At 45.2% G+C, this 20,612-nt stretch overlaps 1 protein-coding gene across 1 annotated transcript in view; it reads right to left on the bottom strand.

Moving 5' to 3' along the window:
• The window catches only part of CELSR1 (cadherin EGF LAG seven-pass G-type receptor 1), a 314,186-nt gene that overhangs the window by 30,366 nt on the left and 263,208 nt on the right, over positions 1-20,612 (bottom strand). The window contains exons 21-24 of the mRNA XM_060246078.1: positions 20,187-20,388; positions 12,371-12,538; positions 9,797-9,923; positions 5,032-5,232 (exon numbers count right to left, since the gene is read on the bottom strand). Coding sequence (XP_060102061.1) covers positions 5,032-5,232; positions 9,797-9,923; positions 12,371-12,538; positions 20,187-20,388 — 698 coding nt within the window. The remainder of the gene's footprint in view (positions 1-5,031; positions 5,233-9,796; positions 9,924-12,370; positions 12,539-20,186; positions 20,389-20,612) is intronic.

Here is a 20,612-nt window from a genome sequence, read left to right on the forward strand (position 1 = left end):
CCAGGCTTTATAATTGTGGCATGGAAACATTCCTGAATGTGGGAGAGCCTCCCTTTGAACGGTGGAGCTCCCTATAGGGTTGCCAAGTCCAATTCAAGAAACATCTGGGGACTTTGGGGGTGGAGCCAGGAGACATTAGGGGTGGAGCCAAGATCAAGGCTGTGACAAGCATCATTGAACTCCAAAGGGAGTTCTGGCCATCACATTGAAAGGGACGGCACACCTTTTCAATTCCTTCCTTCCATAGGACAAATGAAGGATAGGGGCACCTTCTTTTGGGGCTCACAGAATTGGACCCCCTGGTCCAATCTTTTTGAAACTTGGGGGTATTTTGGGGAGAGGCACTAGATGTTATACTGAAAATGTGGTGCCTCTACCCCAAAACACAGCCCCCCCAGAGCCCCAGATCAATGCATCATGATTTTCTATGGGAATAAATCTCCATAGGGAACAACAGAGTTACCAGCAGACATTTCCCCCCCTTCCCCCGCTTTCTGACGACCCTGAAGCGGGGGGAGGGTCTCCAAACCAGGGGAACCCCTGCCCCCACCTGGGGATTGGCAACCCTAGCTCCCTAAGATGGACTTGCACAACTTGTGGCTTACCAAGCAGAATGCAGCCTGCTAGCCACGTATGGTTACCTGCCAGGAATCTAACAAACTTCTGAGTTTTGCTACCTGTCTGGGATTGCAAATGCAGGAGGGAGGGTTTGCCAAGCACAAGGATAGAGCCCTGATGGATTCCGATCAAAAAACCGTCTAAGTGAGAGCTGAATCCAAAGCTGGCAAAGGGAGACTTCTTTGCCTTCCCCCTCATGCCGTAGCCAACTGGACACTGTAAATTGGTGCTCCTCAATACTATTTATTTTAGGGTTGCCAATCCCCCGGTGGGGGCAGGGGATCCCCCGGTTTGGAGGCCCTCCCCCCGCTTCAGGGTCGTCAGAAAGCGGGGGGAGGGGGGGAATGTCTGCTGGGAACTCTGTTATTCCCTATGGAGATTTATTCCCATAGAAAATCATGGAAAATTGATCCGCGGGTATCTGGGGCTTTGGGGGGGGCTGTTTTTTGGGGTAGAGGCACCAAATTTTCAGTATAGCATCTAGTGCCTCTCCCCAAAATACCCCCCAAGCTTCAAAAAGATTGGACCAGGGGGTCCAATTCTAGAGCCCCCAAAGAAGGTGCTCCTATCCTTCATTATTTCCTATGGAAGGAAGGGATTGAAAAGGTGCGCCGTCCCTTTCAATGTGATGGCCAGAACTACCTTTGGAGTTCAGTTATGCTTGTCACAGCCTTGATCTTGGCTCCACCCCTAATGTCTCCTGGCTCCACCCCCAAAGTCTCCTGGGTCCACCCCCAAGGTCCCCAGATGTTTCTTGAATTGGACTTGGCAACCCTAATTTATTTACTTCATTTATACCCTGCCTTTCTCCCAAATGGAGACCCAACACAGCCTATGTTGTTCTCCTCTCTCCTTTTTTAATCCTAACAACAACCCTGTGAGGCAGGTTAGACTGAGGGTGTGTGCAGGGCATTTTTTGGTAGAAAAAGCCCAGCGGGAACTCATTTGCATATTAGACCACACCCCATGATGCCTAGCCAGCCGGAACTGCATTCCTGTGTGTTTCTTCTCCCAAAAAGCCCTGGCTGTGTGACTGGCCCCAGGTCTCCCACAAGCTTTAATAATAATAATAATAATAATAATAATAATAATAATAATAATAATAATAATAATAATAATAATAATAATAATAATAATAATAATAATAATAATAATAATAATAATTTTTTATTTATATCCCGCCCTCCCCGCCAGGAAAGCTCAGGGCGGCTAAGTGGGAATTCAAACCTGGGTCTCCTAGATACTAGCCCAGGGGTGGCCAAACTTGAGTCATGTAAAAACCACAAAGAATAAATGTCGGATGTTTGGGAGCCACAAGATTTGAACATCAGATGTTTGAGAGCCGCAAGGAAGGCAGACAAATAGATGGGGGGAGGGAGGGGGAGGTGGAAAGAAAACAACTTCAAATGCATTCTCCAAGCCACAGCTGGCTTGGCTTGGAGATGTGATTTAAAGAGACAAATGCCTTCTCCAAGCTGGCTGATGGAGTGGTGAGGGCTTCAAGAGCCACGCAACATGTGTGAAAGAGCCACATGTTGCTCCCTAACTAGTACACTAAACTGGCCCCCTGTACTGAGAGAAAGGAACTAGTGAACATCATCCTCTCTTCCTCTGCTAAAGTAGTACCATTCTACCAGCATAAATGCCATTCTGCTGATGGAATTGTGTCTTTGGGCTTCCTAGAAGCATTTGCCTACAATACCCCAACCTCCCCCAGCAACTGCTATTGGGAGGCATCCTGCAATACGTGGCTACCTTCAAAGTACCAGGTCATAAGTTATGAAGGAACCACTCAGTTTGAAAAAGAAAAGAGCCTTGCCAGTAATCAAACAGTTGTCTGTGCTAGGAAAATATGAACTGATTGGGACTTGTACTAATCAAGAAGTACACAAAGGGGTTAGGGAGGAAGTGAATCTCCTCTAGAAACCATATAGGCCTTCCTTGATCTTTGAGATCTAGGTTTTGGGTTGCCCTGATTAGTTGTTTGAGCAAAGCCAAAAATACAACTCAAAGATACAGTATGTCACAGAAGTGAGTACACCCCCTCACATTTTGTAAATATTTAAGTATATCTTTTCATGTGACAACACTGAAGAAATTACGCTTGGCTACAATGTAAAGTACATATGAACATATGAAGCTGCCTTATACTGAACCAGACCCTTGGTCCATCAAAGTCAGTATTGTCTTCTCAGACTGGCAGTGGCTCTCCAGGGTCTCAAGCTGAGGTTTTTCACACCTATTTGCCTGGACCCTTTTTTGGAGATGCCAGGGATTGAACCTGGGACCTTCTGCTTCCCAAGCAGATGCTCTACCACTGAGCCACCGTCCCTCCCCAAGTAGTGAGTCTACAGCGTGCAGAACAGTGTAAATGTGCTGTCCCCTCAAAATTATGCAACACACAGCCATTAATGTCTATTTACAAAATGTGAGGGGGTGTACTCACTTCTGTGACATACTGTACATTTAAAGCTATTACTCAATTGCAACACTCTCCCTTTTTTTGTGGTTAAGGCTTCTAAAACCCTCATACAAGCCACAACAATGAAAACGACTTAATTTCAGGTATGCAACTAAGAAAACAAATCAGTTTTGTCTACCTGTCATCCATGGATGACCAAACTCTCTCCCTTCCCTGTGACAGTTATTTTACAAAACCTATAAAAGCCAAAATTGTATGTCAAGCCCCTCCCCTTTGTCGGCACTTCTACATTCTTTGACTTTTCATGCTCATCCGTGTGTGACTCCAGAAGCAATCCCCATTCCACTAGGAAGGATTAATAACCGCTTGGGAAAACACACACGTTGTTGACAATTCTCCTGCCCATTTGTTCCTGAGAGAGGCCCTCTTCTGTGCAAAATGCTGCTGATTAAAAGACCCTGTAAAATAGTTCCAAGGAAAAGCCTGGGCAGTAGGCTTCTGTTGAATGATCCACTGGGAAGAAAGTGTGTAGAGGGAATTCTGCAGTTGCCCACTAACAGAGGAAACGTCTTTATGAAAATCTTAGCATATGCAGAAAAGGTCTCTTAAAACCTACACAGTCAATTTAAAGATTGAGGTTTACAAGATTATGCTTGGGATGGAGAAGGTAGAGAAAGAAGTCCTTTTCTCCCTTTCTCACAATACAAACTTGTGGGCATTCGATGAAATTGCTGAGCAGTCAGGTTAGAACGGATAAAAGGAGGTACTTCTTACCCAAAGGGTGATTAACATGTGGAATTCACTGTCACAGGAGGTGGTGGCGGCTACAAGCATAGCCAGCTTCAAGAGAGGTTAGATAAAAATATGGAACAGAGGTCCATCAGTGGCTATTAGCCACAGTGTGTATATATATATATGTGTGTGTGTGTATATATAAATTTTTTGGCCACTGTGTGACACAGAGTGTTGGACTGGAGGGGCCACTGGCCTGATCCAACATGGCTTCTCTTATGTTCTTATGTGACACAGAGTGTTGGACTGGATGGGCCATTGGCCTAATCCAACATGGCTTCTCTTATGTTCTTATGTGACACAGAGTGTTGGACTGGAGGGGCCATTGGCCTGATCCAACATGGCTTCTCTTATATTCTTATGTGACAGAGTGTTGGACTGGATGGGCCATTGGCCTAATCCAACATGGCTTCTCTTATGTATGTTCTTAAAAGATGATGATGATGAATCATCTACACTATTTCATGGTTAGACTGAAAATACTAAGTGCCCTTTATTTTTGTTTAGAGTCTTGAACTACTAAAAAAACTCACCCAACCCCTTTCTTCCCAGCTTATTTGAAAGCAGCCTCATATCAGAATCTCTCTACTGGGTAAAGTTAGCAGATTGGGGAAGAAGACTGAGCTAGATGTCTTCTCATCACCATGGTAGGCTATTAACCTCCTATGTACATTTGCATGTGAGACAGTCCAGGAAAATGGTTATTGTCTGCACCACTGAACATCAGTTGGAGGGGTGCAGGATGGATTCCCACACTTACCCCTGAGTGCTGTTGAAGGAGGAGAGGGTGTGCTTACAGGATGGAAGGTGACCATGGAGCTGCTGGGGTCTCCTGCTGGTTCTCAGTTGAATGGTTAGCAGAACCTCCTGGAAGTGCTCTCCTTTCCCTTTCAGGGCTGCGAGTGCGAATCTTCCTTGTACCTGACCTGTCCCTGTGTCTGAATTTCTGATAGCTATGGTGTTGGGGGAAGCACTGTCTAGATGCTCAGGGGAACAGTTGTCCTCTGTGCCAACACTGTTCCAGCTTTAAAGCTGAATAAGCTCCTATGCTTCTCTTTGGTCCAAATTATTCTGTGAGAGAACAAGGCCACCTGAGGACTGGCAGCAGGGTGGACTGTCCCTCAAGTAATTTAAACTTCTAAAAATGGTAAGCCAGAGAAAAACAGGATGTTATGCAAAAGCTGCTGCAGTTAATTTACCGGATTATCTGTCTGGTTGATTCCTATCAGGAAGATCAGTTCTGAGAAGAACAAGGCAGCCACCAGATTTTTGTGGATGCTGTGCAAGTTGGACCGCAGAGTCCGGATCAGGACCAGGAGAATAAAGGTGAGCAGCAATGCTACCAGTGAGATTGAGACAGTCACGTAGGTGATAATCTTCAGAGGAAGCGCTTCACCATTCTGTAGAGTGAAAGAATAGTTGAAGGTAGTTTTTATTTTTGTTATGGCTCCTTATCTCCTTATCAACACAAAACCGATTCTGTAGTCTATCTGAGAACAAAAACTGTTCAAACAGTGTATAGAAGTCTGAAGGGAGATGACTCAATCTTAACAGTATGATATAAATGCCACCAAAATAAGCCTTTAAAATGCCAGCTACTCTCAACAACTCACTTGGTGGATTTGAAAAAAAGCATTAAGAAGAAAACTACAATTAAATGGATTTCAAAGTACTTAACACGTTTTTACTCCCCCATCCTCTGGATTTATAGCTTCCTGAAGCATACCCATACCAATAGGAAACCATCCTGTGCCAAGAGGAAAACTCTCAAGATTAATAAACGCAACTAAATCCTTTTGTGATCAACCATTTTATAAGCGTTGTAATACGATCTTAAAAGAAATGTATAATCCCATGCATTGAAGATTAAACACAGTCCATAGACTCCAATAAAAAAGCCATTTGTTTTGTGCTATATCAGCCTATAATGAGCACTATTCATCCCTGGTTTTCTACAAAGAAGAAGAAGAAGAAGAAGAAGAAGAAGAAGAAGAAGAAGAAGAAGAAGAAGAAGAAGAAGAAGAAGAAGAAGAAGAAGAAGAAGAAGAAGAAGAAGAAGAAGAAGAAGAAGAAGAAGAAGAAGAAGAAGAAGAAGAAGAAGAAGAAGAAGAAGAAGAAGAAGAAGAAGAAGAAGAAGAAGAAGAAGAAGATGATATTGGATTTATATCCTGCCCTCCACTCCGAAGAGTCTCAGAGGGGCTCACAATCTCCTTTACCTTCCTCCCCCACAACAGACACCCTGTGAGGTAGATGAAGATATTGGATTTATATCCCGCCCTCCACTCCGAAGAGTCTCAGAGCGGCTCACAATCTCCTTTACCTTCCTCCCCCACAACAGACACCCTGTGAGGTAGATGAAGATACTGGATTTATATCCCGCCCTCCACTCCGAAGAGTCTCAGAGCGGCTCACAATCTCCTTTACCTTCCTCCCCCACAACAGACACCCTGTGAGGTGGGTGGGGCTGGAGAGGGCTCTCCCAGCAGCTGCCCTTTCAAGGACAACCTTTGCCAGAGCTATGGCTGACCCAAGCCCATGCCAGCAGGTGCAAGTGGAGGAGTGGGGAATCAAACCCAGTTCTCCCAGATAAGAGTCCACACACTTAACCACTACACCAAACTGGCTCTCTCTGAATTTTGGAAGGAATCTGATGCGTGACCCAAAGCATATACCAATGGCAGATTTACAAATCTTTCTGATATAATAGAAACAATGTTTCTCGTCATTGTCTGGGAATAAAGGGAACAAGTGCTTACAAAGAACAAAATGTAGCAAATCTCCAGGACCAGATGGGTTACCTATTTGAACCTTTGCTGATTTCTTAATTCCAAAACTCTTATCAATTGTCTAATGAGATTTTTGAGCCGGGTTCATTTTAATGGGCATTATTCAATGCCTATATCACCATGATTCCCAAACTTGTGAAGACCATACTCAGTGCGCAAATTTTTGGCCTGTTTCTCTTGATGAATGTAGATTTTAAGATATTAACTGCTGTACTTCCTAACAGACTTCAAAAGCCTGTTGCAGCTTTGGCACACATAGACCAGGTAGGATTTACACAAGGTAGGCAAGGCTCTGATACTCTTAGGCTGGTTACTGATCTGCTTGCTGTAAATAGTAGCAGCTGTGGTTGAGTTGCCATTTCTCTCACTTGATGCTGAAAAAGTTTTTGACAAAATATATTGGAAATTTATCCTTGCTGCATTGTCTTAAGTTGGTTTTCCTCATAAATTTTTGAGGTGGATTAGAATTTTGTATTCATCTCCCAGGTCCAGGGTGCTGACCAATGATATGTTTTCATTGATATGTTCATTGATTTGGGGGGATTCTTATGTACTTTTAAACTATCTCCCATCTCTTGGAGGCTAACTGACCGTCAATGGAAATGGAGCCTCCGTTCCTTTACTACACATAAAAGACTCATATTACAACACTGAAAAGATAAAGGCCCACCTCTGGTAAATCAATGGATTGAGGACCTCAGAATTCTATCAACATTTGAACACATGGCTTATAGAAAGCAATTGTATATGGACTTATTTTTAGATATTTGGAAATCATTTATAGAAACTTATATATATACCTGCCACCACTGTTGTTATAATTTTGTCTTGTATTTAAGTATTTTTTTAAAAAATTACTTAGTTGTTGAATTTTAATTCCCCCTTGTTCTTTTTTCCCTAGTGTTTTTTTTGAAAGACAGAAATTAAAAATGAATAAAATGTGGAAGCTCTGCCAACTAGGAAAACCCATCCCTGTTTACTGTAATCCATCCTCCAAGTGGGACATCTGAAGCAGCAGGCGCGGCGAGGGTTGTCCCCATTAATTTTCCTGTAGGCAGGTCCTCCACATGCACATTGCTTTGTCTCTATGTTAAGTCATGGAGCCTGGTGGCTGCAGACCACCAGTCCCATGAGATTGTGGTCCAGATGGGATGAAGGAGATTGTGGTCCAGATGGGATGAAGGAGATTGTGGTCCAGATGGGATGAAGGTTGATAACAGGCTTTGGTGGACTCATGCACGTACCAGAGGGCGCACAGCGGTGTATGAATGTGCATAGATAAACTGACTCACAGTCATTAGCAACTAGCAGTGACAATAATTAGCAGAGCTTATTGTTGGTTGTCGGCTGTTCTACACACCAACCATTCTGCAGCCTCCGGTAAGGGGAAAATGTTCCTCTCTCTTTCCCTTTCATCACAAGTCAATGGAAAAGAACTGGTTCTTCAAATTCAGAAATCATCAGGGAAATATATGAAGTAGCTCTGAATCACTGCTAAAGCTATTTTCAGAACCCTCTCTGTATCTGGTGCAACCTGGAACTTCTCTCTACTCTAGTGGTGGGAACCTGATTCCTACATTAAAGTAACTGCAACTGAACACTGAATTAAAGGCAAAATAAAATTCTGCAGGGTACTTAGAAGGACTGGCTTTCTAAATCACAACAATTTCACTGGAGAGGGGCAGCCTCAAGCTTGGTTTCAGGTTCAGTATTTACCACCTCATTCTATCAACATAGCCATTTTTTAACCAGCGGACACCAGGAAGGCTTTATGTCAAGGCCCATTTCTGCCATGGATTCACAGAACAGTCCTGGTCAAGCCACTGTCTGTCAGCCTCACCTCTCATTTGTACAATGGTAATGATAATAATTTAGTTCATAGTGAGGTAAATACCGAATAGTGAGGTACATACCGAATAGTGAGGTAAATACCGAATAGTGAGGCAAACCGTTCTCTCTGTGCCTAACTACTCTGACACGCTATATCAGTGAAGGTGAAATGAACTTAATTACTAAAGCCAGGGGTAGAGAGAAGGGGGGGCAAAAGAGAGAAATGGCCTCAAGGTCCTAGAACAGGGGTGTCAAACATATGGCCTGTGGGATGTATCTGGCCTGACATAAATTGGACTTTATTGGGCCAGACCATGTGGGTAATAAAATGCCAGCTCTGTCCCTCATAACAAGTAATTTTCAACACCCCTGCCCTAGAAGGCTAAGGAACTTAAGGTTAGAGGACAAACAAGGCTGCACACATGTAGCCCTTCCCTTTGACCTTCAGGGCAGTGCTTTGCAGAGTTAGACGGGAAACCTGTTGTCAGAACTTACTATGTAGTATTTAAACATCATTAAAAAAAATACATGATGGGAATCTGCTTCTATTTGACTCTGAAAAGCACTACCCTGAAGCTCAGAGGTTGTACACAGAATTTTGACATCATAAATATTTTATGCAGTTTAGTCCATTAATCATAATTAAATACTGCATACTAATCTACATGCACACATACAAACATTTATGATGTTGATATTCCATGTACTTAAATACAGATGTTGCCCTAACCAGGATGGTCCAGGCTAATCCAGTCTTGTGAGATCTCAGAAGAAGAACTGAAGATTTATACCCCGCCCTTCTCTCTGAATCAGAGACTCAGAGCGGCTTACAATCTCCTATACCTTCTCCTCCCACAACAGACACAAAAGAGCTCCCCCAGAAGCTGCCCTTTCAAGGACAGCCTCTGCCAGAGCTATGGCTAACCCAAGGCCAGAAGCAAGTGAGGTCAAGCCTGGTTAGTATTTGGGTTACCACCAAGGAATACCAGGGTTGCTACACTGAATGTCTCTTGCCTTGAAAACTTTACCAGGTCACTGTAAGTCGGCTGCGACTTGATGGCAGGGGAAAAAACACATTATTTGCTGACAGGATTTGGAAAGTTGTGTGAGGAGGGCCCTAAGACTATGTTTTGCCCCAGGATCCACTTTACAAGACTACAGCCCTGACTAAAACAGGCTTCAGATTTCCTTTATGTCAAGTTCCCTTGACATACTCTGTTGGCTTCAGGATATCATGGGGACCAAATCTTGACAATCCAGTGGCTTCCATTTCAAAGTAAAGGCAAACACTTTTTGAAAAGTCCAACTAATAATTGTTTCTACCAAGAAGGCCAAAATTATCACCTACTTCACGCTTTGAAATATCCATCAGGACAGCAAAACTTGTCATGTGGTTGCACCGGCAAATAATATGTCGGTGATTCCTCGAAAACAGCTCACATCCCTTTGAGGACCAGCCTCCTGCGTTTCCCGTACTACTTGACAAGAGATGAAACAAAGCAACAAAATTAACTGGTAGTTGTTCTTTCATTGACAAAGGCATATTGAATACATCCACTGATCCATTAATGGTGTTTCTAAAATGGGTATTTCCTTCACCATTGCTCCTTTTTTCCTCTCCTTATTGTGCATCAATACAAATGTTTTTCAAGTCCAGGGACAAATTTTGTGAGGAAATGCAGACAAACAAAGCATAACAAGGCCTAGAGTTCTTCCAATCTATTTCCCCTAAAGAAGATCATGTGCTGGATCTGAGAACTCATTAAGGCAGCTGTAGGTGAGTTTTATAAAGCAATGTCTAAAATAGCATGAAGATGCTTCTTTTTTAAACCTTGCCCTGGCATGACCAATGACCAGTTTATATGCAAGTAGCTTAAGCAGGATACACAAACCATTATTACTACTTTATTAGACTTAGCGCCTCTTCGATCTTCAAGGAGCAATGAACCTTCAGGACTCCCCCCCCCCTATCATTGTTAGAAAACTGTAGGCTTCCCAACCCCCGAATTTGCAGCCTCCTCCCCCGCTTTCCAAAAATCCGGAAGCGGGGGGGGGGGACATGTGTGTAGGCATCATGTAGTTGTAGAGCTCCTGATCCATTTGTAAAATGTGTTCCTCTGAGGCTGCGAGGGAAACAGGAAACAGGAAGGGCTTCATGGGAAAGGGTCAGTAATAGTTTCCATGGAGAACGGCCCCTCCCTTTCTTTTGCTTTCGTTTTCACAGCAAGGAAAGTTCTGCAGGAAGAAGATCTAGTAATTATTTGTGTGTGAGAGAGAGGGAGGAGGCAGGGGATTCCCTGGTTTGGAGGCCCTCCCCCCCTTTAGAAAGCGTGGGGGGAGGGAAATGTCTACTGGGCACTCTATTATTCCCTATGGAGAACGATTCCCATAGGGAATAATAGGGAATTGATCCGTGGGTATTGGGGGCATTGGGGTGGGGAGATGGATGTCCGATCTTAGCCCCCCTCAACTCAAGTACAGGTCCTCCATCTTAGTTGGATTAAGCTTCAGCCACCTTAACTGCAACCATCCAACCATAGCTTCTAGCGCCCTGGTCAGATGGTCCGGGGCGGCGTCTGCATGGCTGTCCATCAACAGATAGAGCTGGGTTTCATCTGCATACTGGTGACAAACCAGCTCAAAACCTCGAGCAATCTTGGCAAGGGGGTGCATATAGATGTTAAACATCATTGGCGAGAGAATAGCTCCCTGCGGCACACCACATTCAAGTGAGTGCCACAGGGAGATCTGCTCGCCAATCGCCACCCTTTGTCCCCGATCACGGAGAAAGGAGGAGAACCACTGTAAGGATACCCCCTGGACTCCAATATCGGCAAGGTGGTGGGTCATTAGATCATAATCGACTGTGTCAAATGCTGCCTAAAGGTCTAACAACAATAGCAGCGCTGATCAGCCTTGATCCAGATGCCTTCTAAGGTCATTAGTGAGGGCAACCTCATTAGTGAGGGCAACCTCATTAGTGAGGGCAACTGGTCCGTCCCATGGCCAGGACAAAAGCTGACTGGAAGGGATTAAGGGTAGAGGTATCCTCCAGGAAAGCTTGGAACTGCTCTGCCACCACTTTCTCAATTACCTTACCCAGGAACGGTAAATTTGAAACTGGGCGGTAATTGGTCAGGACCATCGGGTCCAAAGATGGCTTTTTAAAAAGCAGGTGAACCACTGCCTCTTTAAGTTTAGTTGGAAAAGTCCCCGTTTCCAGAGACAAGTTAACAATGTCAGCTAAAGGACCTTGGATACCCTCGCCACCTGCTTTAAGAAGCCAGGGTGGACATGGGTCCAGTAGGCAAGTGGTCGGCTTCACTACAGCCAAGATCCTGTCCGCATCTTCCTGAGAAAGATGACTGCAGTGGTCCAACATGGGACCAGAGGACGGACAACGGGCTTCCAGTTCCCATACTGTATCAGCTGCGGCTGGAAGATCCTGGCGGAGAGTCAAGACCTTGTCTGCAAAGTAGGTCGCAAAAGCCTCACAGCCTATATCCAATTCCCTAGCTTTTAGATTGCCTGTCGGCACTGTAGTTAATGAACGAATTATCCTAGATAATTGGGCTGGGCACGATTTCACTGATGCAATGGAGGCCACAAAGAATTCCTGCTTAGCTGACTTTACTGCCTTCTCATAGGTCTTCAAAAACACTCTACAAGAAGTTCTAGACTCCTCATCATAAGATCTCCGCCACTGAAATACCTCTGAACATCTCTTGCCTTGAAACCTCATGGTGTTGACTGTGACCTGATAGCGCTTAACATCACCATACAAACAACAGCCTTCAAATTTGTCATTACCCCGTTCCTTACTAGACTAGCCATATGAAATACATCCCAAAGTCACCATTATCATCAAAGTGTTAACATATAACAGTTCCCAGCCAAAAGCGTGAAAGATTATAACACATACACAATTGAGTGGTTCCAGAACACACAAACTGGCTTTGTTCTCTCCTCAGTTTCCAACATGGTATGCTCCAGTGTAATGGGATTTTCCAGTAGATTGGATGAAGGTCCCTCTCCTCTATAAACAATAGCGCTGATAATTGGAGTATTAATGATTGGCCGATTGGGTAACCTGGTAGAATAAAACAAAATTATAAAGTATGCAAACAAGGAACTTGTGCCAAGTTTCAAGTGAGTGCCTACTTTGCTTGGCAGTGGATACAGTGCTCAAGAGCACTAACGGTCACATGACCATCAACTGAGAACTGCCACAATCAAATGATGGCTTGCTGGTGCTACTGAACGATCACCAGGTGAATATTACAGGCAGAACATTCATCTCTAATCACATCAGAATGCAATGGCCTCACTCTCCTTTAACACCGCCTTAGCTTACTAGAGCATGAGGTTCAATCCAATACACTGACAGTACAGTGAAGCCAACACAGCAAGACTTTCCTGCCTCCTCTTCCAGCTCACTGAGCCTCCAAATTCTGCTCCTAGAGGGTCATGGGAGCTGTAGAAACGGCATTGGCGAGGGCTAGTAGGAGAACAGCATTATTCCACCCATAAAAGTGCCATTCTGTTGCCATGAATACTATTATGAAAGCACTAAGGCATCTACAATCTAACCCATAAAAAGTGTCACCCAAAGCAAGTTAAAGAAGATAATAACATTGCATTTACCTATAACTATGTTCATCAAGTATCTTCTGTGCAGGCAGCACACTGTGCATGAGCAGGGCTGCCACTGGATATCTTTACAGCTGAAAACCTACGGAAGGAGCTCTGCATTGGAGCCGGAAGCTTGTACCCACCCAAGGATCATGTGGTCCTGTGCAGCAGTGCTCCCCCCCTCAGTACCTCTAATACCACTGAAGCCAGAGCATGGAGTGGGGCAGGAGGGAGGATATGTGTGTCTGCACAGAAGATTCTTGATGCACAATAGTTACAGTTAAGTACACCTTTGTTTTCATCATCGGTCTTCTGTGCAATCCCACATGGGACTGTGCAGTCCTACTCACCAGGTGGTAGAACATGCTCTCCTCACTTGAATAGTGAATGAAGAACTGCCTTGCCTACTTGAGCCTCATGTCTCGCCCGCAGGTTCAAAGCATAGTGACGTACAAATCTTTCTGCCAACGACCAGAGATTTGCAAATTGTCAAAGGCACTCCACCCAGGAAAGCTGCGGAAAAGCTTTTTCAGCAGCTTTCCTGGATGGAGTGCCTTTGACAGAGATTGTTCAACTGTGATTGTTCAACAGACATGGTAATGTGGCCTGATCATAACACTCCCTAACAGCCCTGATAATCCTTCAGGGTCTGAAATGACACTCTCCTACCTTTCTTAGAGCCACTAAAATAGGGGTGTCAAATGTCTGGCCCACGGGGCAGAACCAGCCTGCCCAGGGCTTTAATTAGGATCCCAGGGCTCTTTTCTCCCCACTCCTGTCCTCCCCATTTGAAGCTCTGAGGTTGACCAAGTTCCCTTCTTGTTCAGTTCTCTGCCTTTTCTGCCTTGTCTTTGAAGGCTGCAGCATAGACAAAGCTGCAAGGAAAACACAGAACAGACTCTTCATCAAAGCTGCAGGGAGAACATGGAGTCAATTTTCCATTAAGGTCTCTGTGCCCAGATAGATAGGGCCCAGGGACCTTGATGGAAGATCCATTCCATGTTTTCCTTGCAGCTTTGTCTATGCTGCAATGTGTTTCAGTGGAGTGGACATCAGTTTCCTTTCAGTGTTACTATACAGACAGCTGAAGCTCTAGCTTTCTGGAGTTATGTCTTTGCAAATAAAGGGTTTAAGCTTTGAGCCAGCTTGTCTCTGCTCAATAGACTTGACCTAGTGAGTACTCTAACATGGGAATCCTCAACCAAAGGGGGATATTACACTGGAGAGCCATTGTCTATTTGAGTAGACCGGGGGTGGGGGGAAGGGAGAAGTTTGCAATTCCATTTCATTGTTTTTCCAGGCTCAGAGCATTTAATATTTTTAGTTTCTTCTGTGATCCTTGTGCTTTTTGTTGATGTTTTATTTTAAAAATTGCATTGCCAGTTCCCACTATTCCTCCACCTTTTCATTTCAAACAAAATATTGCAAGAGTTTTCACTACGCTTGTGTTTTAAGTCAGAAAATAATACCTTTAATTGTGTTTGTGTCTTTTATAAAGTTTATATATCTGCTACCTCACATTACATTTTATGACACACAAGGCCCGCCCCCCCCCCAAAGGCCCTCCTAACAAATGAGTTCAACACCCCTGCACTAAAACAAACGAACAGGGCTCTATCCCTGGAAAACTCCAGGGTTCTCTTGAAGTAAAATAACAATGTCCTTCTAACACTTTTTTTTAAAGCAATGAGCAGTCAATTCTCAGAGCTTGGCAAAGGAAAAAAATGGGCAAAATGATATCTTGGGGTAAATGGAAAGTATCTTAGGAAGAAACCTGACTAGAGTGGGAGGGACGGTGGCTCAGTGGTAGAGCATCTGCTTGGGAAGCAGAAGGTCCCAGGTTCAATCCCTGGCATCTCCCCAAAAAAAAGGGTCCAGGAAAATATGTGTGAAAAACCTCAGCTTGAGACCCTGGAGAGCCGCTGCCAGTCTCAGAAGACAATACTGACTTTGATGGACCCAGGGTCTGATTCAGGGGAGGGACGGTGGCTCAGTGGTAGAGCATCTGCTTGGGAAGCAGAAGGTCCCAGGTTCAATCCCCGGCATCTCCAAAAAAAAAAGGGTCCAGGCAAATAGGTGTGAAAAACCTCAGCTTGAGACCCTGGAGAGCCTTGAATAGGGCTGTGGCTCAGTGGCAGAGCATCTGCTTGGGAAGCAGAAGGTCCCAGGTTCAATCCCTGGCATCTCCAACTAAAAAGGGTCCAGGCAAATAGATGTGAAAAACCTCAGCCTGAGACCCTGGAGAGCCGCTGCCAGTCTGAGAAGACAATACTGACTTTGATGGACCCAGGGTCTGATTCAGTATAAGGCAGCTTCATATGTTCATATGTTTCAGGAAAAAACTTCAAAAACAGAGGATCTATCTGAAGAGCTGCCGACTCACTCACACTCCTGGCTGAGGTAACAGCCGCAAAGAAACACACTTTCATAGAGAGTTCTGCCAACGAACACATAGCAAAGGGATGAAAAGGTTTGAGCTTTAACTCTGCTCACAACAGGTAGAGACCATTAGGGCAGTAAAGGATCCCAGGGTGGGCAAGGACTACCTAGCCTGCTAAGAAACCTCTTGGACAAATGATGGGAGAAAACTGATCTTCCCTCAATTCCCTTGTGTTAGCAAGAAACAGCCGCCTGGATAACCTTCAAAGAGGAAAAGGCCAGGCACTTTGTTTTCAGGTGGTATAAGTAATCAAATATGGTCTGCAGCAGAGCACTACCCAGCGATATGTCTCTCTCACCACACCAGAAGGCAAACTGCCTTCACTTATACGTATAGATTTCCTATTGTTAGGCTTGCGTGACTGCACGAGAACATCGTTTACTTCCTTCAAAAAAAGATTAGGTATCTGTCTGAAGCCTTCAAGCTGGCAGGTTGAGGCGGTTCAGATCACGGTGAAACACCTGATTGATGCTGATTAAATTTGGTTGATTTGGTAGGGGAAGGAAGTGGCCCCGTGAGATCTCCATAATGACGGGAAACCATATTTGATGAGGCCAAAAGGGTGCTACGAGGATAATGTTTGATCTCTCCTCACAGGCTTTCTCTATTACCCTGATAAGGAGCAGTGTCAGAAGGAACAAATAAAACAGGGCTTGCTGCCAACACAGCTGAAATGCATCCCTTAGAGCAGGCGTGTCATGTGTGCAGTCCGCAGGCCATAGCCTTCCTCACAGGGCTTGTATGCATCTTGCAAACAACAGGCTGTCATCTGCTTCCTTCTCTCTCTCTCTCTTTCTTCTGCATAACTGCTTGATTTTCTAGGCTCTATCAATCAAACAGGTGCTACAGAACAAAACCTCTCTTCCCTCCATAGGCTGAGGCTTCTCCCTTGGGGAAGGAGGGAGAGAAAGAAGATGATGACATTGGATTTATATTCCGCTCTCCACTCAAGAGTCTCAGAGTGGCTCACAATCTCCTTTATCTTCCTCCCCCACAATAAACATCCTGTGAAGTAGGTGGGGCTGAGAGGCTCTCTCAGAAGCTACCCTTTCAAGGACAGTTCCTATGAGAGCTACGGCTGACCCAAAGCTATTCCAGCAGCTGCAAGTGGAGGAGTGGGGTATCAAACCCGGTTCTCCCAGATAAGAGTCCGTGTACTTAACCACTACACCAAACTGGCTCTCAACAGAGTGAGAGTTTGCTTTACCACACTCTCTCAATCACACAGCAGAGCTACTGAACCAAGGGTTGAAGCTCCTCCCCCTCCTCATCCCTGGGGAGAAAGAGAGGGGGAGGGAAGGAAAGAGCAAGAGCTTACTTTGCCCAGTTCCCTCAAACACATGGGAGAGATTCAAAGAAAGCACCTATAAGACCAATGAGGTTTTATTCTAGATATCAGCTTTTTGCCTTGCTACGAAGAGAGAGAGAGAGAGTGTGTGTGTTTTGTTGGGCTTGTTAAGCACACCTGGGCCCCTGCAGCAGCAGTACTGGTGGCTCGTCCCTCTCTCTCTCTCTGGGCTATCTCCGCCTCTGGTTTCTGCTTCACCTCCTTTCCTCCTCATCGCCCCGCCTCTGCTGCCTTCTCTCCCTTTATACTTCCCCTGCTCTCTTGCTGCCCGTCCCTTCCTCCTCTTCTCTGCCCCACGCCCCCATATAAAAGGCAAGATGCCCAGGCTATCTCCAAGGTGGGGCTGGGCTTGCTTCTGGCTCTGCTGGGACGCAGCCAGTGCAGAGGCCGGCGATCTCGTTGGGAGGCCGTCGGAGTCTTTTGGGGCTGGCGGTGGTTCCCAGCGGTCGGGCAGAGCTGCCGCTGCCACCCCACGGGCTGCCCAGACCTGCAGCTGGGCCCAAGGGTTTGGGGCCGCTTCTGCGCCGTGCCCTGGACTGTGGGGCTACCTGATGTCTTTGGCTGGCAGAGCCGGCACTCTGGTAGATATGGGGGCTCTGGGGGGCAGCGGCAAGGGATGAGGTTCCTCAGTGTCTTCAGCTGGCTGAGCCAGCGCTCAAATGGGCAAGGGGGCCCCAGGGGTCGGCAGCGAGGCGGGGGGAGAGGCCCAGCCGGGACCCGTCAGGACACCTCTCCCATAAGATGGGCTGATAACCAGCCATAATGGTTTCATAGGCTGCGGTCAGATGAGCTGTTTGATCTGATGTTGTTGTTACTCTGTGGAGTTAAAAATCACATTCAAATAGCACCTGTTCCATAGTCACCACCCCCCTTTTTTGAAACAGTGATGTGTGCCTCATCAGATCTTCACACAAGGGTTCTGACTCACTGTTTGTGTGCTGCTTTGCTACGATATTTTGTTGTAATTTGGCGCCTACTGTGGTGTGTGTGTTTTAGCGTGACACATTCATGAAAAATGAACCTTTCTGCCATTTCTTGGGGTGGGACGATGCTGGAAACAGTCTCTGTTTAGGTTCCCATATTGGTAGCCAGTAAAGTTCTGCCCCTGGAACTTTACTCCAAGTCATTTCATATATTGCTTTGGCAGGAAAGCTCTATTGGGAGAGAAAAAGTGCCACAGAAATATAAAGAGTCCTATGAAATGAGTGGGAAAGGGAATAAAATCAGACAGGAGAGGGAGTGATTTCTGGCAAAGAAATACAGTTGTACAGGAATCAATGATCACAGTACTTGGTGGAGGGATTGCAGAGCTGTCAAAAAGGAGTCGGTTCTTTGAATTCATGCTCATGCACATGCGTGAAAAACAAACAAAAAACTGATGCTGCTTGACAAAAAACTGATGCTGCAAACAAAAAACTGATGCTGGGCTCCAAGGCTGCTTGACTGCCCACTCCATGGTTATCCTGCAGCAATAATCTGAATGGTCAACCATGGGGTGAGTGTGTGGCGCAGCGGGGTATGGCTAGATATTTAGACAAAATTCTCTAGCACACAAAAAAGGAAAAAATTAGAAATGCAGCCAAAATGCACTCATCCTGTCATCTGATGACAACCATAGTTAGTGAATTTGAAACCTTATGCGGCTGACAAATGCAATTTCTGACCCAAGACATCCAGTTTTCTCCCCTCTCTATCGGTGGGAGCAGAGTGGTAGGCATGGTGGCCCTTCAGCTGCATCTCCTCCATCACCAAGGAAGATGATGGAGGATGAGTCATCAGGTAGTTACACGACTCCTTTTTAGTCTTATAAACATGTTCTATCCTTCTCAAGGTAGGCTGGAGAGATGCAGGTTTTTGGTCCAGTTCCTGCATGAGGTCCTCAAGGCCCTCTAATACTGGAGACTGTGAATAATTGCAACTCAGTATCTTATCTATGGGTTTGTGCTCCAACATAATGCCTTCTATCTTGAAAGACTGGGCGATACGAACCATCTGTTGTCCAAACATTTGGAGATTCCCTGTGGGAGATGTCAGAGATGGTTTGCCTATCCTCTCATCTGGGCTCAGATATGACGTTGTGTTGGATCTGTCTCTTCTCCTCTCACTGAAGAAATAGGAGGACCTGGCCTGTGTGCGGCAGTTTCTGAAAGTGGGTATGATGGCATCTGATGATGGTAATGATACAAACTTGCATCCTTGGAGCTTGTGAAATTGTCACCCCACTCTTCCATATATCCTGCAGACATCATGTACAGGTGTGAAGGCAACCACATAGACGGTTGGGTCTGATACTATGGCACCTTGGTCATTTGCTCTGGATTGGAGTCATGAGGAACCTGGCCATGTGGTAAGCCTATATCCACATCTGAAATAGAAACAGGTGGATATTTTGGATCTGGAGATGGAGTCCTGCGCTTCTCCTGCAAGGTTAGCATTGGCTTGGGAGTGCAGACAGGAGTGTTTTGCTGGGAAGCTGATTTATGTTTTTCCTTTGTCTTGTTGTTAGCCCTTTTAGCTGGAGGCTCAGAAGAGGTACGAGTTGGAAGGGAACGCAACTGAGATCCACGAGGTGGAGGAGGAGATCTGAGGGGACTGAGACACAAATCTGGGAGGTGGAGCCAAACATGATGATTCCAAAAATGTGGAATTGGAAGCTTCTTTGAAGATGACTTGGATGAGGGCTCCAAGGCTTTAAGGGCTTTCTCCCACAACACTGCCTTAAATTGTGATGCCCTATCTCTCTGAGCTTTAGGGGTCAAGTGTTGGCAGGCCTTGCATGTGGAAACGCTATGCCCTAATCCAAACAGAACACACAGATATCATGTTCGTCAATTTGGATCATCTTCGCCTCACACAAGGAGCATTTATTGAAAAGAGCCTGTTGAGCCATCAAAAGGACTCAGAAACCAACGTAGCTTCAGCAGCTATGGAACAAATACTCTCGACTGTAGCTGGGGACTTTAAAAAGTATGACCTTCTCTTGTGGTGGCAAAAGAAGAACTGAGAACATAAGAACATAAGAGAAGCCATGTTAGATCAGGCCAATGGCCCATCCAGTCCAACACTCTGTGTCACACAGTGGCAGAAGCACATGGTCCCAGGGCAGGAACAAGCTTCGGGCTCCAGCATGCAGTGTCCCCTGGAGACTTATAGCTGAAAAAAACTACCAGGTGACAGGCCTGCTCATGCACAGTCCCCATGTGTGATTATACAGAAAATTGATGATGAACAAAGAGTTACACAAGTTTAAGCTATAGTAAGCTGTCTTGAGCCACAAGGAAAGGAGATGAATAAATGTTCTAATAAACAAACAAGTACCTTAAACTCCTTCGGTCAGGATCATAGCTCTCAGGCAGAAGTTGCCCCAGTGTTCGGTATATAATCACTACAGCAACAGCATATTGGCTATACTCCTCTGGGTGCCGTCGTTTTCTCTTTGAAAATGCACTTCTACTATCGGAAAACTCATCTTCCATCTTAGAAGACAATTTACGCTTGAAGGGCTTCGTGGTAGGACCAACTAAGGACAAAAATCATTGTGAGCTTATACTCCAGTACTCAGACTTTATATGACCATTTAAAGAGATACAGTTAATTTTTAAAAAGGACACAGTAACCTTTTCACCTCACGACTGCTATAACGTCTATAATTGTAGAAGATTACAGATCTTTAATTTCACATGTTCTAAAAACGGAGCTAGGGAGTTCCTCCTGCCCCAAACCAAACTTGGGGACATGCTTATT

This window comes from Heteronotia binoei, chromosome 8 (genome assembly GCF_032191835.1).
Source record: "Heteronotia binoei isolate CCM8104 ecotype False Entrance Well chromosome 8, APGP_CSIRO_Hbin_v1, whole genome shotgun sequence".
NCBI classification, from domain to species: domain Eukaryota; kingdom Metazoa; phylum Chordata; class Lepidosauria; order Squamata; family Gekkonidae; genus Heteronotia; species Heteronotia binoei.